At 39.1% G+C, this 21,444-nt stretch overlaps 1 protein-coding gene across 1 annotated transcript in view; it reads right to left on the reverse strand.

The window, feature by feature from the left end:
* The window catches only part of LOC127654421 (voltage-dependent calcium channel subunit alpha-2/delta-2-like), a 282,058-nt gene that overhangs the window by 191,693 nt on the left and 68,921 nt on the right, over positions 1 to 21,444 (reverse strand). Inside the window, exon 3 of the mRNA XM_052141606.1 lies at positions 17,251 to 17,367. Within this exon, the coding sequence (XP_051997566.1) occupies positions 17,251 to 17,367 (117 nt within the window). The remainder of the gene's footprint in view (positions 1 to 17,250; positions 17,368 to 21,444) is intronic.

Consider the following 21,444-nt stretch of genomic DNA (forward strand, 5'->3'; position numbering starts at 1 on the left):
TTGGGCGACATTTTCAATCATGCTGCAATATTACCAAATTATTCAAAAAAAGTGAAAATATTATTTAATTTTGTCTTTTTAGGATACACCAAATTTTAGCTAATGAAATTAGCCTTAGCAAGACAAAGAACCAAGCCATTTTATGGTTTAATTCAAAAACATTAAAAATGTCATTTCTGTCAGTGTCATTTCCAGCACAAAATTATGTTACACACATTACAGAATTTTAGATGAGATGGAAAAGCCACTGTGTTGGGAAATCACAGGGCTAAAAAAGCCTTCATATTTTATACTTCATATTTCATCTTGCGCAAGGTCTTACCTGACACTGTTGTCTCCTTGGCAAACTTATTTCTGAAAATAACTTTCTTAGTGGCAAAATTGTTGGTCATGGTGGAAATGAAATGAAATCTGATTTTCACATTTAAATTTGAAAGTCTGGGTCTGAGGCAAGGATAAAAAAAATCTATAAATTAAAGGCATTTGAACAGTAGAAAAATAAACGATGGAACGCATTGCAAAACATTTCAGTGATTTCAATCTTCAATATAACGGGGGGAAAAAGGTTGAAATCTGCTTGCTTTAATAAAAACCATCCCCCGGGACATAAAGTGTGCATAGTTGTAGAAACACTCATCAATGTTCTTTTTTGTTGGTTTTATTTAGTTTGCACCAAAACACGCTATATTCTTCTTATATAGCCGCTCAGCATAGTTCCTTCTTAAGACGTGAATTCACAAGCTCCGTCCACACGACTACTTTCATTTAGCCACTCAGATGGAAATCAAAGACCCTCTTTGCATGTGTATGACCCAGTGGAGCAGCTGTTTGCTCATCAATCAACTTTATACAGTGACATTAAAGCCATTTGTATGTGTGCATGTGTGTAACGTTCAGACCACTCATGATCAAGGGCTGTCTGGAAACTACTGCAGCCCAATCATCTCATCCGATTAGTCTTCACAGTAAGGAAAAAGAGAGAAAAGTTATATTTCTGTTCTCTCTCTATTCATAAAGCTCAGTGCTCTTCACAGGTTATTGGACACCAGGTCAAAACACAAACGCACGTGTGCACATGAATTCATTCAATACTCATTCAGACAATGCAACGTCCTCACAAAAATTCACTCCCAAAAATGTCTTCAACAAGACAAAAAATACACTGAAATATACATAGATAATTATAATACACTAAAAAAGCTAATAAGCTCATTGCACTCATTTGACTGAGTGAACTCGTTCCCTCAATTCCATTGAGGAATTAATTCATACAGAATGAACTTAACTATATAAGTTGAGTTAAGATACAAGTAGACTTAACTCAGATTTGCTATTTAAATATTGTTTTCCTATTGTTAATAATTGTAATTTTTAGAACAAACAATAGCACAGCTCAAATAAAGATGATAACTGATTCTAGTTCAGTTATTTAATAATTCTCCACAGAAATGGATTTATACCTGTAGCTCAGTTGCACATGCACAAGGAGAACAGTGGTAATGTTAACAAGGTCCAACTTGACCAAATGGTACTTTGATCAACCTAATGGTGACATCACACGAAAACAACTATTTGCAACAAAACAATATAAATAATACTAACAAAGAGCTAAAACCTCTATGAATTCTAACAACCATTTAAATGCCCCATAATCAGGGTTGGGAGAGTTACTTTGTAAATGTATTCCACTACAGATTACAGAATACATGTTGTAAAATGTAATTTGTAACGTATCAAGGTCAGTGTTACGTACTCGCAATATGGAAATGTGGGGTTGTTTTTGTTGTTGTTGTTGTGGTGCATGTGTTTCAGGTGTTCGTTGGTTCAATCTACCACCTGTCAATCTTCATGAAGGACGAAGACGTTTCGGTTCAACTTATCCAATCACATCTCACCACTTCATTCAAATACCCGTGATCACGTCCATGTCGACAGCTTTTTGCTCACTTTGGCATACTTGTTTGACTCGCTGTCACTGACATTCTGTGTGTCTATTGTTTGTTCAATCTATTCTCAAATGGTGTTAAGTGTTCTGTCATTTTACTGTTCGTCCCGCTCAGTTAACACGGAGCGTGTAAGGCTGGGAAGGAGGGAGCAGGTTAGTAGGTCGCGCGATATACACTTTGCACTATTTAGGATGTTTTGAATGTTAGAAACACTAGTTTAGGAGAGTGCCCATCTTGTAAGTTTTGTTATAATAGTTAGCATAGTTTTAGTTAGAGCGTCTTGACGCCTAAGACTTTTCTTTTCTACATTTTATGTTTGGTAGTTAGTTTAGTTGAATTAACCTTTAGCTAGTTTGTTCTGTTTTATTGATTTGTTTGATTTGGCATCTCTCGTGCTCGCCTTCCCACCTTGGGTTTTTGTTTGTGTTTAGTATGTTTATTTTGTTTATTGATCTCATTTATTGTTTGTATATATTGTAAATATTATTTTCTTCACTCATCTATCATGGCATTGTGGATTAATAAATCCTTTCGAGATGAGTTTTGAGATCGGTTTCTTTTTCTTGCTCTGTCCTGCCCATTAAGATACACACACACTATTTTTAAAAGTGTTATTCCCTTATTCCCTAGACAACATAAAAAGGGACGTAACAGTCAGTAACGTATTGTAAATACTCTGGATTACTTTTTCAGCATTGGTAGATTTTTTTCACTTGTTTTGACTATAAAAACTCTGTAAAAACACTGCAATGTTGTTTCTAAAACAAGATCTATCAAATTGAATTTTGTTTTAAGGATTTTTAGATATTTTAACAGGAAAACAATGCAAAAATTATAAAGAAGAATATGATTTTTGCCCTAATAAACTCCAAACGTACTTCTCTGTCTGCTCGTATGAATGTAACACATCATAAGAAAGTGTTTCACCGCTGTTCAAATGCACTTTGCATCATTTACAGTATATTTATAAATGTTTTCCATCTAAAAGAACTAAATATTTAATGAAACAACCATTGACCAAGGAAACATAATTCAATTATTCAAATGCAAGATAAATAAAATCAATGAACTTAAATATTTGAGTTATGAGCACAAAAACTTTACATTTCAAGTGAGACTTAATTAAGACAACTTAATATTAAAAAAAATGTGACATTTTGTGAAAGAAAATGTTTCTTTCTTTTCTTTCTCCCTTTTTCTCCCTAATTTGGAATGGCAAATTCCCAATGTGCTCTTAAGTCCTCGTGGAGGTGTAGTTGCCTCCGCGTCTGAGACCGTCAATCCGTGCATCTTATAACATGGCTTGTTGAGTGCGCTACCATGGAGCGTGTGGAGGCTTCATGCTATTCCCCGCAGCATCCATGCTCAACTCACCACACGCCCCACCGAGAGCGAGAACCACATTATAGCGACTATATATGTGACTCTACCCTCCCTAGCAACCGGGACAATTTGGTTGCTTAGGAGACCTGGCTGGAGTCACTCAGCATGTCCTGGATTCAAACTCATGACTCCAGGGGTGGTAGTCAGCGTCAATACTCGTTGAGCTACCCAGACCCCGAACCTGGGACATTGTTTTAAGATATATTGTATGTATCTCTTTTTAAAGTGGCAGACTTTTTTTTGCATGATTTTAGTCATGCATTCCTTTTTTGCTGTATTTAAGTATTTTGTTTTTGCTTGTTTCAAGAATTAAATTTTTCAATAGAACACATTGTTTTAATAATTTGAAGAACATTGCCAAAGTGAGGCCCTTTATCTCCCTGAGCAACACAGAAAATCTGATGCACGCTTTTATAAATAGCAAGGTAGAATACAATAAATCAGTTACAACTTTTTCAAAATTCTGCTGCACGAGTGCTGACTAAGACCAAAAGCAGAGCACACATTGCGCCTATTTGAAAGTCTTTACACTGGTTACCTGTTAGTTTTCTTATTGATTTTAAAATTATTTTACTAGTTTATAAGGCACTACATGGCCTAGCACCAGACAACCTTTCAGAAATGCATTTGGCCCCTCAGATCGTTCCTCTCTTTTAGCTGTTCCACATATCAGAACTAAAACATTTGGTGATGCTGCATTCAGCCATTACGCTCCATGCCGCTGGAACAACCTTCCAGAGGATGAGAGGAGCTGAAAATATTGATATTTTTAAACATTCTTTCATTACATTCCTTCAGACATTCTCTGAGAAAGTCTTAACACCTCATCGTATCAAATTCTCCACACATACTGTAAGCTGCAGGTCACATGTACTGTATTTTTTCATGTTTCTCTAGTTGAAAAGTCAGCAAGTGACAAATTGAAGAGCAGTCCTTATATCCCAGTCTTACTTTTGTTCAGATTAAATAAGGCACCTATTCTATATATCCTTCTTGCATATGCACAAATGCATAGATGTGCAAATCTCTTTCTCGCACATATGCACCCGCCTGTTTATCTCTACATGGAAGTCTCTCTTTAACGTTCACGTCCTCTTTACCACTTTGTAGTTGCTATTCAGCACAGAAACAGTTCATATTAGATTGTAGAGGGAAACATTTTCAAAAGCCCCTTTTCACACAAAACGATCTTGTTCAATTGTCCCCTGCAGGCGGGAAAACAACAAGCTGAAATGGAAAAAAGAATGGCAAAAACAATGTTTATGTACTTCAAATATGGTAAGTGTTTTAGGAGATAGCCTGTTCTAAAATTGGTATGCCACACTATCTTTTTCGCAGACGTTTAACTGCTCATCACACACAATGGTGCGTTGCATATGTGTGTACGGTTTACATGTGACCGAATAAAAACATAGGATGCTAATTTCCATTCATCTCTCGCCCTTGTCTTGCTCTTCCACAGGAAACGGAAGAGTAAGACGAGCAGATGCTAGTCAAACAAACTGCTTTAACACAGGAGCCATTTTCGGCCTCTCAAGAGTGCCTCGTGACAATTAAAGCAACAAATCGATACCGTCGCTTCCTCAGATGCACATACATAGCCCCAAACAGTTGATGCAATTAAGGATTGTGTCAGGCACGGCCACTGCTGTTAAAAAGTGGGAAGTATGTTCATTCGATAAAAAACAAAAGCTTATTCAAATGACATTACAATAAAATGTAACTAGTTTATTAGAAAAAGACAGACAAAGATAGCTTTAATGGTTTAGGACGGTCTTAAATAGATGCCACTTTCAACTCAGACAGTTTTAATGATTCGGTGGTGTTAGATTCTATTTTTGGAGTCCATAATGCTGTGCACTATTTAAGTGTTGCTGTTCTGGGCTTTAATCTAATTCCAACAATTTGGACGTTATTCAGCCGGTTACGGTTCTCCAAGTCCTCCAACTTCTCCCAGACGCATTCCAAATCTACCTTGGTCGCTAATGGATTAGCAGCTAATTCCCTCTCCGATGACTCCAGATAATCGATCCGTTCCTCGACATCCCCCATTCTTGTAACCATCTCAGTGAATTTAGTCTCCGTGGCACTGATCGATCAACGTATTACAGCAAGCTCCTCCAAGTCAGCAAAGAACTTTGTCAGCATTGCTGGCATGTTCAACAATTCTCGCCGAATTTCCTTCACTTCCCTGGCCAAATCGGCTCCAGGGCTTGCGGCCTGCTCAGGGGTGTCAACTTGAGCACGTAAGTGTCTTTTAATGTCTCCAGAGCCAGAGGATTTTGAATTCTTTGACATATTGTCTTCCAAGAACAGTTAAGGATCAGGGTGTATCAAATCTCACCGGTTTACGCCTCGCATGGCGTCATATGACTCCAATGACAAGTAATTTGTCTGTCCACACTGAAAGCAAATATGCTTACATAAAATGTTAGCTATAGAATCGCCACTTTATTTAAAAGCTTTAAAAATGTCAGTTCCATCGGCGTCATTTCCCGCACAGAATTCTATTAAACAATACAGAATTTGAGATGCATGACACAGTGGTGAGAATTTTCATGACTTTCTGAAAAAAAATGACATAAATCTACACTGTTGGACATTGTTTGTTGACATTTAAATAAGTGAGAGTGTGAAAAATATTTTAAAAAGTCTTTCCTTTCTGGAAGTCCAGTGCTAAAAGTGTCTGAAGTTAAAAGTGGATATGTGTATTCAGAATGGTTTGTTCCTTAGGAATTCAACCTATTACCTTACCAAAAAACACCTTTAGTTACTTTTGTCTAGTTTTATCTGACAACTAGATTGCATTTGCGAATCTAGTGTAGTTTATGAGGTTTGTGATTCTTATAGTGGGCTGGTGAGTGAGATTGGCTTGTTGATTGGTGGATGTTCAATCCAAGAGCTCCACCGTCATAAAGGTGTTCATCTGTCTAATAAGGCACACAGGAGAGCGAGTATAGCATGGCAACGAGCTGCTGTATGTGTAGTGGTTGTGTGTATATGCACGTGTGTGTTTCAGAAAAACAGAGAGCGAGGGTGAGAAAGAGAGAAAGGTTTAATGGCTTTTGCTGCAGGTGGTAACAGATGGCTGCTAATGGACGTTCATAGATCTGAATGACATGAGCTAGGGGGTGGTGTGATGTGTGGAAAAGAAAAAGATGAGCATAGAGAAAGAAATAGTGAGAAATATATAGCATAAGAAGGAGCGATCAGCATGAAATGGATAGTCCAGCCCCAAAAAAACGAACTTAAAATTCCATCATCATTTACTCAACTTGCTAGTCAGTCCCCATTCACTTACCGGCATCTTTTTTTCCCTTACAGTGAAAGTCAAAGGTAACTCATTATTCTTTCCAATAAGTAAGACTGGAGACATTATTGAGACTTACCAGTTCCAACCTGTACATCCGAGAGTAACATTTTGCTTTGATGTTGCAAGCAAGACGCTGTATCTCATGGTACTGTTCTCTATGTGTACTATTGATTGCAATGACCTGAACAAGATGCATATGTATAATTTACAGGTATAATTCCAGTCAAATCATTTGAGTAGGTCGTTGTGAATGTTTTTTTGTGCTATTTTTGTGAAAGGAGACTGCGGCCCAGTTCTACTAGCCTCTCTTTATTTCCAAAGGGACCAGAGCTCTATAACTGCTTCACTTTGGGCCCGCAGGTAATTGAAAACTAAATTGCTTTCTTAGTGTTTTCCCCAGAATTGGGCAGAATTGCTTTGCTTTTGTTACCGATGCTAAAGGACATACAAACTTCTGCCATATGATATGTTTTCAGTTCAGAACTGTTTAATGGGGGAGCAGGTTTATGGCAAGACTACAGGTGAAAACCTGTTTTATTTTTTTTTAAATACGTGTGTGAGTGCATGTGGATTATTGTGTGCAAATGTTATGCAAATATTAGCAGCCTCAAACACCCCCTTTCTCTCGTAGTGTATAACTTCTCCATCTGCCATCATCAATACATTCATTACCTCCTCCTGACTAGGCAAACACCATTCAGTATCCTGGAGTTCTTCAGTATATTTGGTTTCCATTAGCCTAACCACAATTTCCCTGCAAAACTCAATTTGACAAATAAATTCCAGGGGCACCCAGATTTACTTTTCCAGAAGGAAATAACAATGATTGCAAAGAGACAGAAGAATCACATTCAAGTCAACATGAAATGACGTTCGCAACCCATTTTACTTTCATAATTTGATGTTGTAGTGATGGGGGCGTGGGCGTGGTCGTGTGTCTGTCTGAGGGAGAGAGAGCGGGAAGGCTCGTCACCTGGGTTGTCATTATCTCTAACACCTGTTTCTTTGTTGTAGTGATGGTGGAGGGTGACATAAAAAAGCGCACGAGGCATTTACTCATTTGTGTGTGTGACTACTTGGCCACTGAGTGCCTTTTTTGTTTATGTTTTATGAAAGACGCTGAAGAGTAATAAACATACTCACGTTGACCGTTCACTGCCTCCTGACTCCATTACCCAGACGACAAACCTTCAACAACCGTATTTGCAAGCAAAACAGGATATTAAACAAGAAAAACAAGTGTTGGGCTGGACCTGATTTTATTGATTAGAAACTGATTGGATCGTAAAATTCGGAATTGCATACTTTCATTCTCTTACTATTTCTACCGAATATACATATGGCAGAAGTACTAAGAGTAGTGCATTGTATGCGCTTCGAATTTAGCCGTCATCTCACAGTGGTTGGAGGGGAGGGATAAAAAAATAAAACAGTGTGGTAAGGAGGAGGGCGGGGCCGGACAGCGTCCAGCCCCTAATCAGGCTAATCAAGCTGACGAGAGGTATAAAGGCAGCCGGAGGTGACAGTTCGAGAGATAGAGAGAGCTACATGCAGCTGCCCTGTATACATTTGTGTTGTATGTCTTTTGCTTTAAGTTGATCATTAAATTATTATTTATATTAATAATATAAGCTGGTTCTCGACTCCTCCTTTCCATTGTACCCAGTTACATTGGTGCCGAAGCCCGGGAAGGAGGAGGGATGCGCTGTCGTGGAGTCCTCGCTACTGCCATCCACCCAAAGGAGCAGCTGCGGCCATCCGCAGGGGGGCGGAGGACGGGCTCGCTGCCGGACGCCTGGAGTGGTGGAGCCGCTGCCAGGGGCGGAGGAGTTCTCTACCGTCTGCAGACTCGCTCCGGTCCACCAGGGGGTGGAGTGGTCGAGGACCGGGTGGAGTGGTCGAGGACCGGACACCGGCATGTCAGAGAACCTCCCAGGTTCGAGAAGGCGGGGAGGGCCAGAAGGGCACGCCCCCTCCCTGGAAAGGAGGGGGGGGGGGGGTGTATGTCAAGTACAACCCGGCCTGAAGCAAAGGAGGGAGGAGTGTGGCAAGGAGGTGGGTGGGGCCGGGCCGTAATCATGCTAATCAAGCCGACGAGAGGATAAAGGTGACAGGAGGGGACAGTTCGAGAGAGAGAGAGAGAGAGAGAGAGAGAGAGAGAGAGAGAGCTACATGCAGCTGCCCTGTATACTGTTGTGTTGTATGTCTTTTGCTTTAGGTTGATCATTAAATTATTATTTATATTGTCAAACCGGTTCTCGCCTTTTCTTTCTTTTTTTTAATCAAAATTGTTTTACTTTTGAATAAAGTGCACCAATGAATCGTTCGCAGTAAGACCAGGAATGTGTATTTAGAAAATTAAAAGGGTAAATTTTGATTTCATGCAGACTTCAAGTTTGAGGTAAGCTTTGGTTTTCAGCTTTACCCCTGCTTCATGAAATTAGGGCTGCGCAACTAATCAAATAATTATTTGAGATCACAATTACAGATGCCACAACTAACTAACCGTGAAAAGTCCATTTCCAATTATACCATTCCAAGCAGGTCTACACATGTTGTTTCAGAATTGTCAACTTAATTTTCTATTTTTGCAGCGGTTGAGCATTGTTTCCAATCACAGACAAGTCTTTTGCTTGCATCTGTGTATAATATATTCAGAATTTAATAACAGCTTTGTTTTTCATTATTCCAAGAGGTCCAGTGTGATAGAACTGTTAAGGCACTATATACATTTACTGATAAACAGCCCTATAGTGATTCAGAAACACTTCTCGGCTTGTTTTGGATGTGTAGCCGATATAAAAAGAATATGGCACACAGATGATCAACAAAAAAAATATTTTAAATGTAACTTTCATTCATCTAAATCAATCGCAATTACAATAACCAGACAAATAATAGACTACTTTGATTTTTTGACATATTTGTGCAGCATAGCACCTCAAACATTGTCTTGACACAAAAGCAGATGTTAAGCAGAGTTTTAGCATTAGTAGCAATTCACTTTTTATTGTATCTATTTCCCAGACAATGAAAGTCAATTGTGACTGAGGCCTCAGTCCTTGTGCATTAAATGGAAGAAAAAAGTAATTTGGGTTTGGAACAACCTGAGGGTGGGCCTTTGGGTGAACTTTCCCTTTAAGGACTGGTCTGTCGTAATTCTATTAATCATCTTAATTGTGATGAATCACAATATTTATTTACGTACAATAAATTATTTTCACGCAAAGCTTGTTAGCCTAGGGTTTTTTCTATGGATTGTTTTATGGCATGGAGGGAGCTTCCAGCTAAACAATCCAAGGAGACAAAAGTTGACAAGCCCTTAATTCTCTTAGATCCATACTGTCAAATGAGGGTCTCTCTGAGTGTCATGTTTGTGACACAGCTTGTAAAGTGACATGGGTGAGATCATTTAGAACTTTGGGACATACTTTCTTTTATGTATCATCATCATCATTCTGTGATGACCAGCCACGAGCTTCAAGCTGAACTCTAGGGGCCAAACAGTACGAGTGATGACATGACTTTCAATCAGGTGAACTGTACAAATTATACAATAATGTCCTAAAGTAAACTTGCTGGAGAGTAAAATTTATTAATATTAATAATAATGCTGTTTTCTGTCATTTTAAACAATACTTCAAGGTTTAGTCACCCAAAAATGAAAATTCTGTCAACAATCATGGTAAACAATTTTCCATCAAGTATAGTCCAATATAGTTTATTAGACTAACCGTTTAATTGCATCACTGCTGATGTGCCCATATAAAATCACAAAAGTGTTGGGTTGCCCTACTGAGTATTTCCTGCCAAATGAGGCTGATCAAACTCGTCCTCTCATTAGTGAAACAGCAGGAGTAAATAATTATGTGTTTATTTTTAGGGGTGGTAGAGAGCACAGGACTAAATTTAGCATGTATGAAGATCAGGGAGGGGCAGAGGAGAGCCCACCAAGGGTACCACAATCCAAAAAACTAATTGACACAAAATGATCAGGAGGGGTAAGCTATGTGATGAAGAGCGTGCTTGGGTGTGTTTATCATTGCAATGAAACAATATGTTACGACAGAAAACAAACTCCTGCTCCCTTATGTATCTGCCTCAACTATGTCATACTGTTTATTTATGGTGTGCAGGAGAGACAAAACTGATTTACTTGTCACATGCTCTCTTTGCCTTCTATGCAGTATTCAGTCACTAGTACGACTGATTCAGTTCATCATGGCAATAAGCGGCCAGTCATATGCAATCTCATCATATGTGCACACACCAACACTCTGCATCTTGCCTTTGGGTTATGATGTATGATGAAGACATACACAAATAGTGCAAATTAATGAGACCAAATGTGAAGGAGGAGAGAGTGGGACACACACAAAGCTAAGCTCCACTGTGATCTGTACTGCTGCAAAACTGTTCTTTTACATGACAGCTTCCCAAGCTGGGCCTTGACATCTGCCACTCACACACAAACACACCACAGTCAGTGTAATACAATTATATGTGGTGGCTCTGAGGGACACAAACACAAGCAGACACACTCCAAGCATCCCAGAAGAGCATCCAGTCTCTCCACCAGCAGCGTGACATCAGAATAACATCAGGCCATCATGAGGAATCAGTCTCAGAACATTAAGTTGCATCGTCCACCCATTATTGGTGTGGTCCTCAAACCGGTCCTGGAGGCCCCTCAGCACTACACATTTTGGATGTCTTCTCAATCTAACATACCTGATTCAACTCATCAGCTCATTAGGAGAGACTCCAAGACTTAAATTGAGTGTGTCAGAAAAGGGTGACATGCAAAATGTACAGTGCTTGGGGCCTCCAGGACCGGTTTGAGAACCACTGCTTTAGACTATAAAAAGGTTCTTCAAAATTGGTTCTTTTAAGAATGTTTCACTGAACCGTTATTTTTAAGACTGTACAGTCAATTCAATGTACAAATTCATACTAGAATAATACACTACAATTTACATTTGTGTTTATGTACACAGTCAATTCATTGCTTCGATTTAAGTAAGAATGATTTTATGAGTGATTTGCTCAAAAGTCAATTCAATGCATCAATTTATACAAGAATTATGTTTGAAATTTACACAGAAATCAATTGCATACACTATCAATTAAAGAAGACAATTTATGTTAAAATGTTTTTTATTTTATATGAATGATTCACACAGAAATTCAACGCATTCAGTCAGTTCAATGTGAATATTTATGCTAGAATAGTTTTATGAATAATTTACACAGACATTTATTACGTACACAGTTAAATTAAATGTGACAAATTATGGTAGAATGGTTTTACAAAACATTGAGACAAATTCAGGCACTGTATATGATCATCCATATTTCAGCATATACTGATTTGGGACACACTAATTCTAGAATAATACACTCAAAAAATATGTTTGCCTATTCTTAAGATTTATGCATTTTAATTTTATAACAAAATTCAGGAAATGCAGGAAACCGATGGAGTGCGTACTCCAGGTAGGGAAGGAGGTATTGCCCCAAGTGAAGGAGTTCAAGTACCTCGGGGTCTTGTTCACGAGTGAGGGGACAATGGAATCTGGGCAGCGGGGGTGGTATTGCACTCGCTCTATCGCACCGTTGTCACGAAAAGAGAGCTGAGCCGAAAGGCAAAGCTCTCGATCTACTGGTCAATTTTTGTTCCTACCCTCACCTATGGTCATGAAGGCTGGGTCATGACCGAAAGAACTAGGTCACGAGTACAAGCGGCCGAAATGGGCTTCCTCAGAAGGGTGGCGGGCTTCTCCCTTAGAGATAGGGTGAGGAGCTCAGTCATCCGTGAGGAGCTCGGAGTAGAACCGCTGCTCCTTTGCGTCGAAAGGAGTCAGTTGAGGTGGTTTGGGCATCTGGTAAGGATGCCCCCTGGCCTCCTCCCTAGGGAGGTGTTTCAGGCACGTCCAGATGGGAGGAGGCCTCGGGGAAGACGCAGGATTAGGTGGAGAGATTACATCTCCACACTGGCCTGGGAACGCCTCGGGGTCCCCCAGTCAGAGCTGGTTAATGTGGCTCGGGATAGGGAAGTTTGGGGCCCCCTGCTGGAGCAGCTGCCCCCACGACCGACTTCGGATAAGCGGTTGAAGATGGATGGATGGATGGATGGAACAAAATTCAATCAAATTGAATTGTGTCATTTTTCACAAAATTAAATTAATACAATATTTTAATATAGTAAAGTATTTCGTTTTTATTTAATTTCATTAAATATTAATTAATTTAATTTGATAAAAAGTTGTTATGAAATTGTGAATGCGTAAATGGGTAAATCCTAAAAGTATTTTTTCGGAGTGTATTTAGGACAGACAGTGTGCAGACTGGGTTGCAGGAACTCACTCGTCAACAATGACCTAAATAAACAGGTGTGAATAAACAGGTCGACAAATGTGGTTTTGGTTAAGACCTTAAAAAAATCAGAATAACATTGTCTAAATTCAGAAAAGAACCTAAAAAAAAAAAACACTTTTGAGACAAATTCATGCAATTTGAGGAATTTGTGAAAGGTGTGAAGCGGTGGTCTCAAATGATTGCACATGAGATTTCTATGGCCCCTTTAGTGTTAGTTTATTATTAAATCTGGTCGGTTTTGGTTTGGTCTATAAGGTAATGCCATACTTTTCTAAAAGGATTGTTAAACAGTAGCCTACTTATCTACATTTTTCCACATGGCTTAAACACAAACAAGCTGTCAAAAAACGTTTGGGTATATGCAGACGCTACACTCCAAGTTATATGGATATGGTGAAGGATAGCAAGATTATTTTGGTCAAAACACTTTCGAAACCTATGTTTCTAGTAGTAAGTACTAAAAAAACACTGATTTTATAACTGGGCCAATGACTGTACTTTATGTTGTTAACACTGACTTTAACGGTTCAACTGTCCCCCAAAGTAGAATACCGGCTGGCTAGTGGCCCCCAAAATGATGAGACTGCAGATAATTGACATTCAAACACTCTAATTCAGTTGATCGAACAGTCATGAATCATAATCAGGGATGCAAACTAATGAAAGATGAAAAAGGTGAGAAAGTCATGGCAAGTATTTAAATGTTTTTTAAGTGTTTAAGCTGAAAGTTGCCCTTTCAAGTGATTTTAATAAGGAAAATATAGAATATTTTACCAAACAATCTGGGAAAATTAGATTAAGAACAGGTGACTTTATCTGAAAGGTGAGTAGTTTGCATCCCTGATCATTAAAGTCTCACAATTTTAGACTTTCCTTCATTAAACGGTGTCAAAATTCATTCCCTCCAAGCCTTTATCATGAGCTTACAAGAGTTACTCATCCTTCTCTCTTTCAATACCTTGTCCTACATACTACATCCTACACCCTTCTCTCTTGCCTCTCGATTTTGCCCGTCTGCAGCACATTTTCAAATCAATGATTTCAGAACTTCATTTCCTCGCATTTCCTGATGCCTGAAGGGCCGTTCTCATTTTGGGCTCATTTTCTCTCTCTCTCTCTCTCTCGCCCTCTTTCTCTCAGTTGTTAGTGTCTGTTGGGGTTTGGTTGATGGTTGAGTCTAGTCGCCAGCACACTGCTGGCCCTGATTGCAGCCAGTCCTATCTTTAGCAGTTCAGTCAAGCAAGACACTCCAAGCGTAGCCGCTTTGTGGCGAACAAACTCATTTCCAAAACACTTAAACATCGGCTCTGTTTCAAACTCTACTAAGCTGCCTAGCAAGCCAGCACCTGCAGCTGGTGCAAAGAATGTTCCAAACAGTAGGCAACAAGCCAATGCTTACTTACAAAACACCATGTATTGACCAGCATCATTGCGTTATGCTTAGGGAATATTTTTAACAATGACGTTGGGCAGAGTCAAGAGAAAGTTTGAATATATTTTTGAAAAAAAAGTAGTGTGTCGAAGTAGTGACACTAGGGGTCACTCTTGAGAGCCCCAAAACACCTCAATCTTTGAGAAAAGGCCAATGAGAATTAGCGAGTGGAATATGCATGCCACTCCCCTGGACATATGGGTATAAAAGGAGCTGGAATGCCCATTCTCATTCAGGTTTTGTGCTGAGGAGACGAGACAAGGTCCCGGCCATTTCAGCGGCAAGTACAGCATTGTGGCAAGAGGGACACAACGTCTCTTTCCCTCCATCAGGGACAGTTACCAAGATGTTCCACTTCTGTCACTCACTCGACGTTGTGTTGATGTAGTGACACTAGGGGTCCCTTTAGAAAAACGCCCCATCAGCTGAACAGTCTTATGTGAACCGATGCATGCAAGCTGCTGCGTGCGTAACAGCAGGTGCATCAGTTTGCATGTAACCTCCCCCAACATCCCACAAGATTTCATGTAGTTCCCCACACACCTGAGGTCGAGGAGCGAAGCAACGCCAGGTCGAGGAGCATTGCTTCAACCCGAACCTAAAAGCACTTACCTTGCTCCACATACCCGGCATAGGGCGGGTTAGCGACTGAGGAGGAGGGCCTCTTAGAGACCCGTCACAACCGGCTGGCCGGGTGTTGTTCGGCCGGGCACGCAAAGGCGTGGGGAAGGCGAATACAAAACAAAAGGAAACAAAGGATTTAACTCCCGGCCCACTACCAGAGGATAGAGTGGTCTGGGTACCAGCTCCATAGCCAGCTCCATTTCTCTGCCTGGGTCATCTGTCTCAGGGGTGCGTAGGAGCCTTCTAGGTCCTTGTGCCGGGGGGGACGTCAGCTTCCTGCGGGGGGCTCTACGCTGGGGCCGAGAACATGGCTCAGGCTGTGGCGGAGCCACCTGGGCTTTCGCTGCCAAAGGGGGATGCCCTCGTTGAGCAGACGGGGTACGGGATCTTGAGCCACACAAGATGTGCCGTTTAGCCTCCGTCTGTTTCTTCACCGCAGAGAAATGCTGAGCAGAGTCCTCAATGGTGTCGCCGAATAGGCCGATCTGTAAGATGGGCGAGTTTAGAAAGCGAACTTTGTCGGCGTCCCTCATCTTGACCAGATTCAGCCACAGGCGGCGCTCCAGCTGGTGGCGCTCCAGTGCATAGACGATCCCACCTGGTGGCGGGGTTTTATATATATATATATATATAATATACACACACGTTCATCAAATTAAATGCATTTTCAATGTGTTCTTCAATGACTTAATAGATTTGAACAAAAAAAATTATTGACACATATACAGTACCATATAACAGTAAAACCATGGTAAATACCTAATGTGTCATTGTATTGCAATCGGATACCATCGGATACCATCAAAATTGTCCACTACAGATCTTTTTAACTGTCTGTTATGGTTAGAATGTTGCCTTTGAAGGTAGCTACCTAGATAGAAAGAAGACAGCGAGGCAGCTCTCTGGGTTTGGAACAGAATCATTTTGAGTCTCCTGTTAAATGCCTGCATGGCATGACTCAGAATGCACCACATTACAGCATCTCAGCTAATCTCACTCAAAAACCAATTCATGATAAGAAAGAGTGTCTCCCAGTGAAAGTCCTCAGGCAGTGTTCATATGGTACTTTTATTCAAGAGGAACCTCTGCGTCAAAACATCTACAACTGCACTTAAGAGCTCTACACTTACCAAACACATGACTCATTTCTGAAGTTCAATCAACACTCATTTTTTATGGGCAATCATCAAAATGCACTTCAATCTGCCTTTAAACAACTCAAACCAAATCATTGTACAGAGATGATATCAGATGGTTTTACCACTGTATTTCAGTCCATCAAAAGTTTGGACATACCTAATCATTCTTAATTATTACTATTTTCAAAATGTTATATTAGTAGTAAATTCATCAAGTCTATGAAATAACAAATACAAGTTTTAGAATTATGTAGTGACCAAACAAATTGCCACCCTTTGTCCATATTCCAGCTCTGCACACTCTCAGTCTCTCAACCAGCTTCATGAGGTGCATCCTGAGATACTTTAGAAACTGTATTTAAGGAGTTCCCATATATGCTGGACCCTTATTTGGTTTCCTTCACTATCCGGTCCAATTTAAAAATATTTTAGTTTTGTAAATAAATTAATTTGTAGGCACACTTTCTAATTGATTACAAACTAATGTATAGCATATAAGCATAAGTCTTTTAGATCAAAAGCTTTTAAAGATCAGGAGGAATATAAATTCAGTCAATTGTGTCCAAATGTTTGTCTGGTAGTGTATCCTATGGAACTGAATTCATTACCATAACATTTGCATTGAACCCTACAATTCTTTAAAGAATACCATGGTGCTTCATGTCCATTAAATATAGTATTTCCATTGTACTGTGTCCACAAAACCATGGTAGTACCATAGTACTTTTTAGTAAATGGAAAAAATACATAGCTTTAAACTCTTGGTGTGTCTTATGTGTTGCTGTGTTTGCATCCTGTGGATTTGAAGAGAGAGCAGACTGCAGGAAGACAAACTCATTACCTGCTTAGTTAAGCAGGATAACAGAGAACAGGCATTAGAAATCAATTTTTTTTTTCTGATTAAAGGAGACAGTGGATAGATTCCCCTATTATAATGAGTTTTAAATAACAATCACCACCGGCTCGACACCGCTGAGAAGAGAGAGTTTGTGTCCATCAACATGACATGTTAGCATTTCTTGATGTTTATCCTACCTCAAGAGCTTTGCGTTTCCTGTTGAGCAATTTGGCGATATCCCCTGCCACTTTCTCCACCAGCTGCTTGGGCGTGTTTCGCTCCACATCAAACTGACTTCTCTTCTCGCTATAAATCTGCGGAGGGCAAAGGTCAAGGTCAGACACAAAATGACAACCTTCAAAATCAATAAAAAAAATGTATTCGAGTAATGTTTCACTAATCGCAACCGAAGACACACAAATTACCCGGGCATCATCAATATTCAAGGCCAGTGTTGCCGGAAGAGAAGAACTGTACATCATTTGTCAAGTTTTAGGAGCAAAGTAGCAAACAGTTGGACTCATAGCTAACATATATGGATGAAAAGCCCCAGAAGTCAAATTCTGATTTCAAAAGGGTCTTTAAAAAGCAATGTCATCACACACACAAAAGGAAAAAACTAAAAAGTGTCAAACCTGAACATAAAGGGAGATATTAGGCCGAATGTCAGCCTTTCATTGTATGGAGAAAAAAAGATGCAGTGAAAGAGAATGGTGACTGAGGCTTTCAATCACAATTTTTCTTTCCTTTATTAATTTATCTTTAAAAGTGTTGCACAAACCAGTCATTGACAAACAAGGTTTTCAGAGATGATAAAAATTTTAAATTGGTTAAAAATCTAGTTTAAAAAACACAAATCAAGTTCGTAGAACTGTAACATTTGTGGCCATGTTGGTTTCATAAACCTTTTAAAAGCATTTGTAGCACTTAAAAAAAAAAAAAAAAAAAACCTTTCACTACTAAACTATTATTCTTACTTTTCATAAAAAATTTCAAAATATAAAGATTGCTGATGTCAGGCTTTATTGCTTCTAAAAAAACTCTTCCGCAATCACGGATTGCTCCAGATACTAACATGAACAGATATTGATTGTTCTCATTTTACAATATAGTCTGCCTAGAACACAGTACAACAAGGATCAATAACCTAGTTTCCATCCACTTTTCCACTGTTTTGTTATCGACAAAGTGAAAATGCGTAAAAAAAAGTTTGAGAAATTTGCCGTCTTCTACCTGTTTCCATTCAAATGGCCTTGTATTGATAAAAATGGTGTGTGTGATGATGTAATGCTTAAAAAAACATTTTGTCACATAAATCTGGTTTGTATAGGCCTAACAACATTATTTTTTCATTTGGTAATTAATTTTTTTAATTTAATGCTTTTTTTTATATTTCAAGTTTTTACTTTTTTCATTTGGTAATTTATTAAATTGAATACAGGGAATTTTGCCAGCATTTTTCTTAAGTAAGCTAAACAATAATTACATTTCTATCAGGAAGACTTGCAGACTTGAGTGAGATTTAAGATGACATTTATTAGATGAATATAAAACAGAAAATGAATGTCTCTCTTTGGCGGTCCGAAGAAGTTGTACTTGGAACCGTCATATCCTGCCGGAGATAGGAGGCAGGGGTGAGGAGCCTACCCTCGTGCAGGACGGGACTCAACTGATGGTGGTGGTGGTGGGGTGGTAGAGGTTGCCGTGTTAGCACACTGAAACAGCAATGTGAGCAGATTTATAAAACAACGGCTTACATGTGATTGACTGGGAATTACCCAGCTAATGGTGTGATGATGTATATCAGCTAGTCTTCCCACTAGAACTGCGCTGCACTTAGATAGAATTGGGCTGTACTGTATGTTAGGGTTCCAAATAAGCACACTGAAGCCTTTCTCCTAGTATTGTGTAGTTCCTTTTAATTTAAAACATCTTTGTGCAAAGACATTATGTTTTTTGTATTGTGGGCTAATTCCACGACTGCCGTCTATTACTTTGAATGGTGTGTAAAAGCAACTTTAATGAATAAACGCAAGGCTACCACGATTAAATTAATCGCAAAGAGTTGCTATTCATTTGTTCTCCGTGCACTTGTCGATGACAGGTGCATGATACGAGATATTTGTGTTGGCACTCCTGGATGTGTCATGACGCAGATGTGTTTGCAGCATGGGATCAGTGCAGGTATGCCATTAAGACCAATCCATAACAGTGCGAGTAATGCCTCACGTACAATAAATTGGTTTTCAAGGATGTATCCCTTATCGTCATGATTAACACAGGCTAACGATTGGGCTAAATTCTGTCATGTGACTCTATATTTTTGCATTAATGACAATTTTCTCGACAAAATTTTTTTCCAAACCAGTTATTCACGACATTTGAAGTATCGACATAGAGTTTATGTGCTAGAGTTAAACGGAAAAATATTATGTCGACACTTGTGAAATCTTCCATCAGCTATATCAGTACACTTTTTGATGTGGTACACCTTTTGTTGCAAGAAAAAACCTTGGATGGAAACATAGTTACTGGGACAAAGGAAGGTACTGTGAATTGCAGGAGCAGGATAGTTAAAACATTGAAGGAACTGCCTTAGCTTAATTTTATGTGAACTCATTTGAAAACATGTTTATCATTGTTAAGGTGTTTTCAAATAACTGTTTTGTGTGGACTGCAATTTGTATTTTTGAATACCTAATAGATCCAAAAATAAAATCTAATAAAATAACATCATTAACCCAGACATTTATCCACATGTAAAGAATCTTAAAACAACAACGACAACAAAAGAAATTACATTAAAAATAAATGCCATTTGAAAAAGACTGCTATTCAGACCGCAGTTTTGTTTGGATTTATGATGTGGATTTACACACAGCAGGTCTGGTCTTAAGTCTGACTCAGCATACCGTAGCAATCTGACTTCCTGGAATACCCTCTTCTCCCCTCAACCCCAGGAACTCCACTACCCACAAATCCATCTATGTCAAGCGGAGGACAAACGCCAATTGCAATCTCCCTCTGTAGGCAAGAAAAAGACAGCCGTTTGCAAACGTACATGTGCCAGGACTATTACTTAGTGCGCTCTGCGGCTGTATGCGCCTCTGCTACCAGACATTTACTGAAACTAGCACCGATTTACATCAACTTGAGAAAATGGGGACAGAATTGGTGGCTACAACAAGTTATTGTCTCTAATGGGATGGCAACTGAAGAGGGGAGAGGGGGCTGGTGTAACCTAGTTTTAAAACTGTGATACTTGTTATTTTTGGAATACAATTACAGAGCCCTTGAAAAAGTCATTAACTTGTTTGAAAAGAATGCACACAGTTACATGCCTTTAAACTGATCTCATAAAGTTATAAAACAGTTTGCTTGTCAAACTGCAAACGTTCAGGCTTATTTAGGAGTTGGGATTTATGAAGAGTTTGATTCATTTTTGCTAATCGGTTTATTCAGACAATTTTGCCTCTTTTCCACCATAGGGCCAAATGGTTCAAAGCACAGTGAGGAACAGTTCCAGTAGCAATTCCACTTGAGTAACGTTACCGGATAGCAAACCGCTCTCAGACCAGATTTCTCAGCACAGTTAGCTAACCGCGCTTATGACTTTAGTACATAACGACTCACGATTGACAAATTGGAAAACATCAAGGTAACTAATTTGTTTCTAGGTAGCTGGCAAAGTTCGCTATTGTAAGATTAATAAAATTTTATAAAAAAGCTGTATATATTTGGTGTATCTTCGTGATTTTATAATGATGGTTTAGCTACGCTAATATAGTACATTATTTTTCAACACACCTTTTAATTCAGGGAAGTAGATTACGTTAGCTAGCTAATAAAAACTATTTTATAGTTAATAACTAAATTATATTACTCTTAGACTATTTTGTCAATAAATGTGCTTATTAGCTAGTCCGGGAACTTTTACTATTCTGTGTGTTTGTGTCTGTGGCATGCACAAACCCTTACCAAATAATGGTAAACCTCTCTTTTTGAAACATGGGCCATGCCTTTCCTTTGCTTTAGTAGAGTAAAAACCTGGGAAAAGTAGTCCTAAAATATAGTATATGTGATCATCCTCTATAGCGAACTGGCTCTAATTTTTACCTCTCACGCTGTCGCCAACTAACGTATTTTGTTACGTGCTGTCAAGCACCATAGTGGAAAAATAAACCATAACCATGCCAACTGGCCTGGATCGGCATGGAACTCATTTCGCAAAGACAAACTGTTCGACCAGATGGTGGAAAAGTGGTTTCAAAGATCCAGTTCACAAGTAATTCAATATGAATCGTTCACAAAAGTCCTTGTGTAGTATTTTACGTGCTTTTTTTTGTAGTGAAATAAACATATTTCTCCATACTGCTGTTTATTCAATAAAT

The sequence above is a fragment of the Xyrauchen texanus genome, chromosome 13, assembly GCF_025860055.1.
Source record: "Xyrauchen texanus isolate HMW12.3.18 chromosome 13, RBS_HiC_50CHRs, whole genome shotgun sequence".
Taxonomy (NCBI): domain Eukaryota; kingdom Metazoa; phylum Chordata; class Actinopteri; order Cypriniformes; family Catostomidae; genus Xyrauchen; species Xyrauchen texanus.